This window comes from Thalassophryne amazonica, chromosome 7, assembly GCF_902500255.1.
Source record: "Thalassophryne amazonica chromosome 7, fThaAma1.1, whole genome shotgun sequence".
Classification (NCBI taxonomy): Eukaryota; Metazoa; Chordata; class Actinopteri; order Batrachoidiformes; family Batrachoididae; genus Thalassophryne; species Thalassophryne amazonica.
The window spans coordinates 18,582,393-18,594,897 of record NC_047109.1 but is presented as its reverse complement, the minus strand read 5'-3'; the positions used below and the strand labels follow the sequence as shown (position 1 = coordinate 18,594,897).

Here is a 12,505-nt window from a genome sequence, read left to right as displayed (position 1 = left end):
GCCATAGTGTGTAACTATGGAATGGTTTATAGAAGGAAGTGATATATCATGTTGCAGTAGGCCACTGAAGTTTTTTATTTTTTATTTTATTTTTTTTATGAGAAGATATATTGTCCAAATGGACACAAATTACGTTTTTTATTCCCTACAGGCGGAAAATTACGGCTCTTTTTAGGGTAGGGGTTAAAGGGGCCAAAACAGTGACATAGTCAAAATGTGGATTTTGACCTTTGAATATCTTTGTGCGCCCTCAGTAAGCCTCATTGATCTTATGGTATATGAATGTATGGATGGAGTTCTCCCATTTAATATTATATTTTTCAAGGCTAACTGAGGGCGCTGCCTATAGGTGGCGCTTCAAGTCACAACTTTTGGCATTTTGGGCTACATTTGGGACCCTCCCAGGGCCTGCGCCATGAATAAGCCTTGCTCATTTATGCATATTTGGATACACTGGGATATGTTCTTTCCAAATTTGCATAAATGGTGGTGGCATAGTTAGGGCTCTTTTGCATAGGTAGCGCTCTTTATGTTAATAAGGCGATATTTGGCGATTTTCATTTGGCCATATCTCAGTGCGCCCCCTATGGATGTCAGTGAAACTTGTTTTATTATGTTCCTCTGTATCTCTGCTATTCATGATAAAGATATCAAGAAGCCATTTTGCCTCATAATGAGGCAAAAAGCCATCTTGATATCTTTATCATTTTGACTGTCACTGTTTTGGCTCCTTTAACCCCTATCCTAAAAAGGGCCATAATTTTCCTCCCGAAGGGATTTTTGGATTAAAAAAAATGTAATTTTTGTCGGTTTGGACAATACATCTTCCCCTAAAAAAAAAAAACTTCAGTGGCCTACTGAAACATGATATATCACCACCCATTTGAAAGATACAGATTTCGGCTCTTAAAAGTGAACCTCACACAGTTAAAAGTTTGTATAATCTGACACATTCAGAGATGTTCATCACATGACCTGTGTTTTTAGGTGATAACGAGCTGTTTCATCACCTCCGTGACCCTCTGTGTGGTCACATGATCTGCTAGGTCACCAGGAAACATATTTCCATTTCTGTTCCTGTTTTTGAGCTGACCTTTGACCCATCGCCTGCCTGTACTTCTTTTGCTGTTTTTTTTTTTTTTACATCATGTACTCTTTTACCAGCTGATGTCACTCGGCAAGTTGAAGTGTTTTGTTTTTTCTTTATAAAGAAAAGAAAAAGGGAAGGAAACCAAACGTGGGTTTTTTTTTTTTTATGTTGGTTTCGGTTCCACAGTCCACCAGCGGCTCTTTGCTTCTCGTCACACAGGTTTGGTTTCTCTTTCATCTGTCTGTTTGCTTGTTGTTTTGTAAACAACATTACTCAAAAAGTGACCGGCTGATCATGCTGAAAGCATTGAGTGTCACTTGCCGCAGAAATCAGTAAACCCTTGGGTGGAGCTGGGTAAAAAGGCGGAGTCAGAACCTTAAATCCTGGATTTCCTGTTTTGAAATGTCACATTCTGCTGAACTGTTCTCCTCAAACCATTTTAGTCCTGCAGTGCTCCTGCAGTTATTTTCCACTCTGTCAGGTCAGAGTTTGGCTTCGTGCTGGAGATGATGCTAACCTGCTGCTTGCGTAGGCGCTGCCCCTGCTGTGATCAGTTTCTGTCACTTTAAACTGGATTCTACACAGTAGATGTTTGTGTGTTTTTTCAACCAAACGCTGCAAACGTAACATGCTACTTCAAAGGCTGACAACAAGGCCAATTCCTTTAATAGTTTACTGCTGAATTACAGAGAAGGACTTTAAAATTTAAGCCAAGCCTGGAAGTTGTTACCAGAAAGCAGTGACGGTCCAGTTTAACCTGGATGATATCTTGAGCTTTTGTTGTATTTCATTTGGAATTATTAGGGTTAGGGCATCAGGAAATGTGCTTCTTATTGTTCGGAGGGGGCAGAGCATCATTCCATATCAAATCAACGAAGAATCTGTGACATTGTTCAGAATTTTGTAAATCTTTGTGGCATGATTAAGAGTCATGAATAATGCCCAGAACTCACACATTTATGGTCATGTCCTGTTAATTAGTATGATACATGCTAATGAACTTTCAGCTAATTAGCACACACATAAGATTAAATGCCCATATCTCAGAAGGAATAGCAGCTAGAGAACTGGGTGTCATTTTGGTGTCATTTTAAAGCTCTTAAGAAGCTCTACAAATTGATTATCATCACATCAACCAGAAGAAAGTTAGAACAGCCTGAATTCTTCAAATGAGGACACCCGCCACACCACCACCACTCCCCTTGAAAAATAGTGATAATTTAAAAACGTGTTTGTACCTGCATAGTCAGCTTCTGTAAGTGTCCATTAGGGGGCTGCAGTCTTTTTTTTTTTTTACTTTTCTTAATTTTACAAGAGTTTGTCATTGTGTCTGTTTTATTTACAATAGCCGATTTTTGGCTTATTGAGCAAACAAAACAAAAGCTTTGATTTTTTTCCTGAAACATTATGATGTTCTTTCTCTAAATTCTGATTTAAAAACAAACACCTTCAAATCAAGTTGCCTTTTTTTTCTCTGAGCTGTCTGATTGGGCGGTGACTTTGAGTCGGCACTGGTTAAACCACTGTACACAAAGACGTTCTCCACCAGCTTCGAAACAACTGTCCCCTGGCGACAGATTTATGTTTATGCCTTTGGCTCTTAACCAAAGTTAGCGGTCAGATGATTCTTATGGAAATTTGAGATGACCAAAAATCACCAAGCTCTCTCTGTAACTCTGCTTCCTTCCTGCAGGTGAAGGTGGACAGACGGCATGACAGAGGAGAAATGTCCCCAGCTGGTGGACTACTTTGTAGTGGCAGGTCTCAACCCTGTGGGACCCTGGAGGCCCCTGGACGAGGAAGGCAGGAGCTCCTCCTCGTCCTCACTGGGACGGGCGGTGGAACCGGTGACGGACGTGACAGTGATCGCCCGCGGCTTCGGGGAGGACGTGCCAGAAGGTTTCACCTGTATCGAAAAGACGCTGGGCAGCCACTCGGCTGAGCTGAGCGCCGGGCTCATCAACAACCCACACCTGTACTTGTGCTACCGGCGAGGGCGAGACAAACCGCCCATCCTGGACCTGGGGTGAGACATGCACACATTAGAGCTTGACGTTGCTACCAGCATCCTGGTTTGATTTTGGAAGTGTTCAGACAGGACTCATGTTGGCAAAGCCACGCAGGTGTGCTGGTTTCACAGGCCAAACTGAGGAGGCGGGGCTAAACAAGAAGAATTAAATTTTTAATTTGTTGGATTTAAAGCGGAGTGATCGCTCATCTCCATGAATAATCTTTGTGATCACACAGTGATTTTATTTTCGAATAGGTGAGTGATTCCTAGTGGTCCGTGAATATAATCGTAAAATATTACTTTTTAAATTAGTCATATTGGTTCACTTATTATCATTCCAGCATCTAATACGTGAAAGGAATGAAATTCTGTACTCAAGGTCCGATGAAGACATGAAAGTAAAAAACAAACAAAAATAAAAGAGTAAAAGATAAAAATATATACAAACTAGCGTGTTGCCCGTGGGGATCGATGGGCTCTAGATTGGGTCGTGTTTATATAATGAGCTGACATTTTTCAAGGGTGGTAATAAATTATGTTGTTAAATTAATATGAACCACAATAAAAACATTTAAAACCCCAAAACCCTGCACTCCCATGGTGCATTGCAACACAATGTCCATTGATTTCTAGTTAGTTAATTTCTCCAAAAATATTTGTCCTATCAACTTTGTGTTTTCCCAGCATTCATCCTTGACCCAAAATACATAAGTATACCAAATGGCAAATGCTAGCTCTCCCCAATTTCTGCGTGATCAAAGCCACACACGCAGGTACTCAGAGGCCACTTGGCTATTATAATATAGATAAAATACAATAGGTTAAACATACCTTAAGTAAGTTAAACAGAAGAGCCAGTGTGGTGAACTATAAGAAGTAAATTGTGACCACATTGCACTCAATCCCGTTTAGCAGTGTTGCATTAGGTGTGATGCTGTGCCGCCACCTCCCTGAATGGCAGAGGGACAAACAGTCCATGGGCGGGGTAAGTGGGGTCCTTCATAACGCTGGAGGTCCTGCTCCTGCCGCCGCGGCTGATGTAAATGTCACTGAAGGAAGGTTACGCCCAACGATCCTCTGTGCAGCTTTCACCACGCGCTGCAGAGCCTTCCTGTCTGCGGCAGAGCAGTGACTGTACCACACAGTGATGACTGGGTCAGGACGCTCTCCACCAGACCTCGCATTTTGTATTGGCTGGTTCATCCTCCGTGGTATCTGAAGGTCAGACCGCTGTAGAATGCAGCCTTTGAAGGATGCAGTCCCAGAGACGGGAAGTAGGTTCTTCAGCTTTGTTAATTCTTGAATCGTTTTTTTTTTTTTTTTTTTTTTTTTTAATCTGTGGAGATGCTGCAGGATTATCGTGCTTTGTCACATATGATGGACTACATCATGGAATACATTTCTACATTTCTAAATAACTTCTTAGGAAAACGTTACTGTTGAGTTGCCCTGTAGGGCTGTAACGGTGCACTCGCTGCACAATTCCATACATATCATGATACATAATTACTTCACTGTTCACACTAATTATGTAGAATGTAATCTGAGGTGAATGTTTTACTTAAAAAATAAAGTCTTCTGATGTACAGATTGTATTTCTTGACACTATCTGCTTTCTGTTTTTAAATTTTATGAATCATTTACAATTCTTCTGTAAGAGGTTGGTATTTCTTCCTTGGATTATTTCAGTTTTCATGGTCTTATGATATCACATTTTTTAAAAAATGATCTCCCCCTCTAGCTGCCACCTTATCGTGGTGGGGGAGTTTGCGTACCCGGATGATCCTAGGAGCTTTGTTGTCGGGGGCTTTGTGCTCCCTGTAGGGTCTCCCAAGGCAAACAGGTCCTAGGTGACGGGTCAGACTAAGGGCAGTTCAGAACCTCCATGACCAATAAAAAATCAAGGACCGAGACGTCGCCCGGTATGGCGGAGCCGGGACCCCACCCTGGAGCCAGGCCTGGGGTTGGGGCTTGCGCGCGAGTGCCTGGTGGTCGGGCCTTAGCCCATGGGGCCCAGCCGGGCTCAGCCCGAAAGAGCGACGTGGGCCCGCCCTCCTGTGGGTTCACCACCTACAGAGGGGGCCATGGGGGTCGGGTGCAGAGAGGATTGGGTGGCGGTCGAAGGCGGGTGGCCCAGCGGCTCGGCCATGCTCACAGCCCCTGGCTGTTGGGACGTGGAATGTCACCTCACTGGGGGGGAAGGAGCCCGAGCTTGTGCCGGAGGTTGAGAGATACCGACTAGAGATAGTCAGGCTCACCTCCACGCACAGCTTGGGCTCTGGTACCCAACTCCTGGAGAGGGGCTGGACGCTTCATTTTTCTCGCGTTGCCCACGGGGAGAGGCGGAGAGCTGGGGTCACATTGCTTATTGCTCCCCAGCTCAGTCGCCATGTGTTGGAGTTCACTCCGGTGAACAAGAGGGTCACGTCCCTACGCCTTCGGGTCGGGGACAGGTCTCTCACTGTTGTCTCGACCTACGGGCCGAGCGGCATTGCAGAGTACACGACTTTCCTGGAGTCCCTGGGAGGGGTACTAGATAGCGCTGCGACTGGGGACTCCATTGTTCTCCTGGGGGATTTCAACGCCCATGTGTGCGGCGACAGTGAGATCTGGAGGGGGTGATCTGGAAGCACAGCCCCCCCGATCTGAACCCGAGTGGTGTTCAGTTGTTGGACTTCTGTGCTAGTCACAGTTTGTCCATCACGAACACCATGTTCGAGCACAAGGGTGTCCATAAGTGCACGTGGCACCAGGACACCCTGAGCTGGAGGTCGACAATCGACTTTGTAGTCGTATCATCTGACCTTCGGCCACGTGTCTCGGACAATCGAGTGAAGAGAGGGGCAGAGCTGTCGACTGATCACCACCTGGTGGTGAGTTGGATCCGCTGGGAGGGGAGGAAGCCGGTCAGACCTGGCAGGCCCAAACGTATCGTGAGGGTCTGCTGGGAACGACTGGCGGAACCCTCTGTCAGCGAGGTCTTCAACTCCCACCTCCGGGAGAGCTTCTCCCAGATCCCGGGGGAGGTTGGAGACATGGAGTCCGAGTGGACCATGTTCTCCACCTCCATTGTTGGTGCGGCCGCTCGTAGCTGTGGTCACAAGGTCTCTGGTGCCTGTCGCGGCGGCAATCCCCGAACCCGATGGTGGACACCGGAAGTAAGGGATGCCGTCAAGCTGAAGAAGGAGTCCTACTTATCTTTGTTGGTAGGTGGGACCCCAGAGGCAGCTGACAGGTACCGGCAGGCCAAGCGTGCTGCAGCCCGTGCGGTCGCAGAGGCAAAAATTCGGGTCTGGGAGGAGTTCGAGGAGGCCATTGAGGAGGACTATCGGTCGGCCTCGAAGAGATTCTGGCAAACCGTCCGACGCCTCAGGAGGTGGAAGCAGCTCTCCACCAGCACTGTTTACGGTGTGGGTGGGGAGCTGTTGACCCTGACTGGGGAAGTTGTCGGGCGGTGGAAGGAGTACTTCAAGGATCTCCTCAATCCCATCGTCACGTCTTCCGAAGAGGAAGCAGAGACTGGGGACTCAGAGGCAGACTCATCCATTACCATGGCCGAAGTCACCGAGGTGGTTAGCAAGCTCCTAGGTGGCAAGGCTCCTGGGGTGGATGAAATCCGTCCTGAGTACCTTAAGTCTCTGGATGTTGTAGGACTGTCTTGGCTGACACGCCTCTGCAACATCACGTGGCGATCGGGGACAGTGCCTCTGGATTGGCAGACTGGGGTGGTGGTCCCTCTGTTTAAGAAGGGGGACCGGAGGGTGTGTTCCAACTATAGGGGGCTCACACTCCTCAGCCTCCCCGGTAAGGTCTATTCCAGAGTACTGGAGAGGAGAATTCGGCCGATGGTCGAACCTCGGATTCAGGAGGAGCAGTGTGGTTTTCGTCCTGGTCGCAGCACACTGGACCAGCTCTACACGCTCCATCGGGTGCTCGAGGGTTCATGGGAGTTCGCCCAACCAGTCCACATGTTTTGTGGATCTGGAGAAGGCGTTCGACCGTGTCCCTGGGAGCACCCTGTGGGGAGTGCTCCAGGAGCATGGGGTCCAGGGTCCTTTGCTAAGGGCTATCTGGTCCCTGTATGACCGCAGCAGGAGCTTGGTTCGCATTGCCAGTAGTAAGTCAAATCTGTTTCCAGTGCACGTTGGCCTCCGCCAGGGCTGCCCTTTGTCACTGGTTCTGTTCATTATTTTTATGGACAGAATTTCTAGGTGCAGCCAGGGTGTAGAGGGGGTCTGGCGTCCGGGATGAAGATCAGCACCTCCAAATCCGAGGCCGTGGTCTCGACCGGAAAAAGGTGCTTTGCCCTCTTCAGGTCGGTGGAGTGTCCTTGCCTCAAGTGGAGGAGTTTAAGTATCTTGGGGTCTTGTTCACGAGTGAGGGAAGGATGGAGCGTGCGATCGATAGACGGATCGGTGCAGCATCTGCAGTGATGCGGTCGCTGTATCGGACCGTTGTGGTGAAGAGAGAGCTGAGTAGGGGGGCAAAGCTCTCGATTTACCGATCGATATACGTTCCGATCCTCACCTATGGTGATGAGATTTGGCTCATGACCGAAAGAACAAGATCGCGAGTACAAGCGGCCGAGAAGAGTTTCCTCTGCAGGGTGGCTGGGCGCTCCCTTAGAGATAGGGTGAGGAGCTCGGTCACTCGGGAGGAGTTCGGAGTCGAGGCGCTGCTCCTCCACGTCGAAAGGAGTCAGTTGAGGTAGCTTGGGCATCTTTTCCGGATGCCCCCTGGACGCCTCGCTGGAGAGGTGTTCCGGGCACGTCCCATTGGGAGGAGGCCCCGGGGAAGATCCAGGACACGCTGGAGGGACTACATCTCTCGGCTGGCTTGGGAATGCCTTGGGGTTCCCCCTGAGGAGCTGGGGGAGGTGTGTGTGGATCGGGAGGTCTGGGCAGCTTTGCTTGAGCTGCTGCCCCCGCTACCCGACTCCGGATAAAGCGGAAGAAAATGGATGGATGGATGGGTCTTTCCTGTGTTGTGATACTAAAAATCTTTTAATGTGAAACACATTAAGGAAAGCTTTTTTTTTTTTCTTTTTTTTTTTTAATTGGATCCTGGAGAGTCTAAAAACTGGCAGCTGCCAAATCTTTATCAAATGAAGACCTCAGACTGTTGTTGTTGTTCAGTGAGTGACGTTACAAACGCTTCCTGCAGGGTTCTGTATGAAGGGAAGGAGCAACTTAAACCGAGCTGGTACATCATCGAGACGACTCCTTACAGCCGCTCGGCCAGCCTGAGCGCAGGCGGCGGCCCATCAGCCCACCGCGTGTTCCTGATTTACCGCCGGGCACTGGAGTCACAGGCCCTCCACCTGCTGGGCATCACCGACATCGCCCTGCTGCTGCCCTCAAAAGGAGAGGTCGCGCCTCACACCTTCTGCCGCGTGGACAAGAACCTCAACACTGGCATGGTGAGACACCGGAACCACAGGAGTTTGTTAAAAATGCCAATTGAAAAAAAATCAGTTAAAACCAGGTTTTCAAACAATGGCTGAAATTTTAATAAACAGCTGTACAAACAAAGATCAACATAACTTTATTATTGGAGTTTCACATAAAGACCCAAACAAAAAGCTCAGGATTGATTCTGATTTTATCTTAAATTCAGCTTGCAAAAAATAACAGACAGAAAACAGACCAGTTGTGTGATTTAGATTTTGCTGTTTTTAAACTGCATTAAAAACTAAACTGGCACCAGAATCTGATTTAATTTCTCAAAGTGATCTTTTAGCAGCAAATTTCAATCAGCTGCCACAATCACTGATTTCAGTTGGATTCCATCAATCATATTCATTTATTAAGTGCTTTACAGTTCGAATTCACATAAAAATGAACACCACGTCAAAACCTGTTTACCAAAAAAAAAAACCCAGCCTCACGGAGAGACTGTAGCTCCCGCTGTAGTTGTGTACTCACACAGTCTATTACTGTCTCATGCTCTGCTGCAGAAAACAGGCTTCAACAAAAAGAATCTTTATTTGCCTTAGAGGGGTTGAGGGCTAGTGTCCATCGTATCTTCCATAAACCGCATCCAGTCTGAACTGCGGCTTTTGTGATTCGTGACGCCCCTAATCAGAACCCATCATCAACAACAACAAAAATCACAGCTCCTCACATGGTTTATCTGCGTTACTCTGAACTTAAATGGATAAATTAGGATGTTAGTGACGACGGACGTCTTCATGTTGGGTTTGACGACTTTATTGAGAGGTCAGACGTCACAGTGAAGTCGATCAAATCTTGGCAGCTGCATGACTCATGTTCAGTTTTCACTCTTTGTTGTCCTTGAAACAGAATAGTGACGTTCAACACCAACATGTCTTTGCCTGTGAGAAAGGCACTTAACCCTCTGGAGTCTTGACTATTTTGGGTGTTTTTGACTACTTTTGGTTTTACCTTCATAATTTACCTTAAAAAAACAGTTTCCCTTGCCTTGTTTGGTGTCATTGTTTTTCAGCACAACGTCACCTGTGTGACTTTACAGTTTTTCTTTCATTCTGACATACTGCATTAAATCAGTGAGCCTACATTAACCCCAAAACCTAAAATTTGAATCAGAAAACAGTTATTTTTTTTACTGTGAAAACCAGAAATATGTTTAATGAACCATTTTTATAACTTATAATGTAAATATAATTGTATAATTGTAAACTTCAAATATATATTTAAAAATGTAGCATAAACAAAGTTATATACAATAATTCACATTAAAATGCAAGAAATGCTTCAGGCATTTTTTGTGGCTATTTACATGCTATAAGATGCCACACAAATTATATTTTTGCCACTCAGAAAAACAAATTCTGTCCATTGCACATCAGAAGCTCCAAGAATTTGCACAGATATTCCACCTTAATATCCATGTGTATTTTTCCGTAATGACTTGTTTTTGTAGCATTTTTATTGTTATTGGTACAGACTGTCCTGACTGTGTTAGTGGCAAAAAAAAAAAAACAATCGAGAAAGGTGTTTTGGACTTTGGGTCAGGGCAGGAGTCTCTACCTGAACTCCTATGTTCTCCGCGCCTGGAGTCTGCTCTGTGTTCTATCACTCAGCGCTGGGGCAGAGTTCTGCAGCCTCAAGTCCTGGAGAAGCTGGAACGAGAAGCGCACGGTGATGCGGTCTGATCCACTGGGCAGATCTATGCGCACAGATTGACTCCACCTGCTCTCGTTCGTCCAGACCAGAACAATAAAGTCCACTTCATCATTGGATTGATCACTCTCTGGTTCAGACTCTGATGATGTGCTTTGCATTTTGATTGTCTTCATGCAGTTTAAAAAAGAAAAAAAAGAGACCTGATTATTTTGACACGCTAAATAAATAAAATGAGTACACCACACATGCTGAAACACTCCACCACACACACCAAAAGCACGGCAAATATAATACAACTTTCAAAACTGATTTCCATTTGCTTTTCACTCCACATGAAACCACAATTTTCTTCTCTCATCAACCAAATTACCATATTTTCCGGACTATAAGTCGCACTTTTTTACATGTTTTGGCAGGGGGTGCGACCTATACTCCAGTGCGACTTATAAATGAAAAATATACCGGTAGATTCTCAATTAATTTATGTGACAGAGTCGCTCTATGTTTTAAAATGGCCACTGGAAACGGAAATGCAATGCAGCATGGGCACTGTAGTATGGCAGCCGTCCTATAGGTCACGCTGGTCACGATAACCAATCAGAGAACAGAACATTGGACGCGTATTCCTCACTTCACGCAGACAATGATTGTGAAACAGCGTGTGAAGCAGACGAACACGGTGCTTATTCCGGGAGGGCTAACAAAACAGCTTCAACCCTTGGATATCAGTGTGAGCAGAGTTGACGCTGAGAGCTGTGTGGGAGCAATGGGTGAGCGACGGCGGAGGATTAGCGTCTGCACTTGGAAGGAGCTGGCTTCGACACCACAGGGAGGTCATGAGCTGCGCAGGTAGGTGCTGCATGGTTCGGCTCGCAATGTGGTCCGCAAAATGCAAACATATCCGTAGGTAAAATGCAGCTCACAAGAGGGCACTCAGGGCTTGTGTGACTGTTCCTGTGACTTCTGACTACCATAGAAAAATAAAAATTTCAACATTACTGATAACTTAACAAGACAACAGAGAAGGCCAGAAAAAAATGCCACCAAAAAGAAAAGCATACTCTGCAGATTACAAGTTGCGACTGGTGAAATATGCATCCGAAAACGGTAAGCAAGCAGCAGAGAGAGAGTTTGGAGTGAGTGAGAAACTTGAGGGACTGGAGGAAAGCGGAGGTTACTCTAACCACCATGAAAAAAAACAAAAAAGCTAATCGCGGGCTAAAGCTAGATGGCCACAGCTAGAGGAACGAGTCCGCACATGGGTGCTCGAACAATGTGCAGATATTATCATCATAATATAATATTATCATCTGAACTTTCATGTTAAGTTAACATACCTGTATGTCCATGCGACTTACACTCCAGTGCGACTTATCTATGGTTTATTTTTCTTTATAATGGATAAAGTGGCTGGTGCGACTTATACTCCGGTGCGATTTATAGTCCGGAAAATACGGTACATGGATTGGGATTACAGATCTGCCTTTATTTGTCTGTCCGTTTGTCTGTTAGCAGGATTACGTAAAAACTACTGCACGGATTTTGACGAAGTTTTCACCACAGATAGATATTTGGCCATGGAATAACCCATTAAATTTTGGCGTTGATCTGGATTCTGGATCAAGTTTCACTTTAGTCTTTGAAGTACAAGTATTACGTCAAACTACTTCCCAAATTCTCACCAAAGTTTCAAGACAGATAGATATCAGGGTATGGGAGACTCCACTGAATTTTGGAGGTGATCCAGATTCGGGCTCAAGATTCACTCTGTGTAGGCTTTGAAGGATTAAGTCAAAACTACTTCACGGATTTTGACGGAAGTTTCAACACATACATATTAGGCCACGAAAGACTCCATTATATTTTGGAGGTGATCTGGATTCTGGCTAAAGATTCACTTTATGTAGGCTTTGAAGGATTATGTCAAAACTACTTCACCAAATTTGCACCACGGATATATATTAGGCCATGGAAGACTCAGTTAAGTTTTGGAGGTGATCTAGATTCTGGATCAAGATTTCACTTTATATACACTCAGAAGGATTACGTCAAAACTACTTCATGGATTCTCACTAAAGTTGCACCAGTGATACATTTTAAGCCATGGAAGACACCATTAAATTTTAGAGGTGATCCAAATCGGGATTCTGGATCAAGATTTCAGTTTATATATGCTTTGAAAGATTAAGTAAAAACTACTTCACGGATTTTGACAGAAGTTTCAACACAAATACATATTAGGCCATGGAAGAGTCCATTAAATTTTGGAGGTGCTCTGGATCTGGATCCCGATTCTGG

General features: G+C 45.5%; 1 protein-coding gene across 2 annotated transcripts in view; it reads left to right on the top strand.

The window, feature by feature from the left end:
• Positions 1-12,505, top strand: part of LOC117513689 (DENN domain-containing protein 4B-like) — a 110,837-nt gene that overhangs the window by 33,578 nt on the left and 64,754 nt on the right. For both annotated transcript variants that reach the window (XM_034173930.1, XM_034173929.1), the window contains exons 2-3: positions 2,784-3,116; positions 8,265-8,520. In XM_034173930.1, the coding sequence (XP_034029821.1) occupies positions 2,803-3,116; positions 8,265-8,520 (570 nt within the window). In that variant the 5' untranslated portion in view covers positions 2,784-2,802. The remainder of the gene's footprint in view (positions 1-2,783; positions 3,117-8,264; positions 8,521-12,505) is intronic.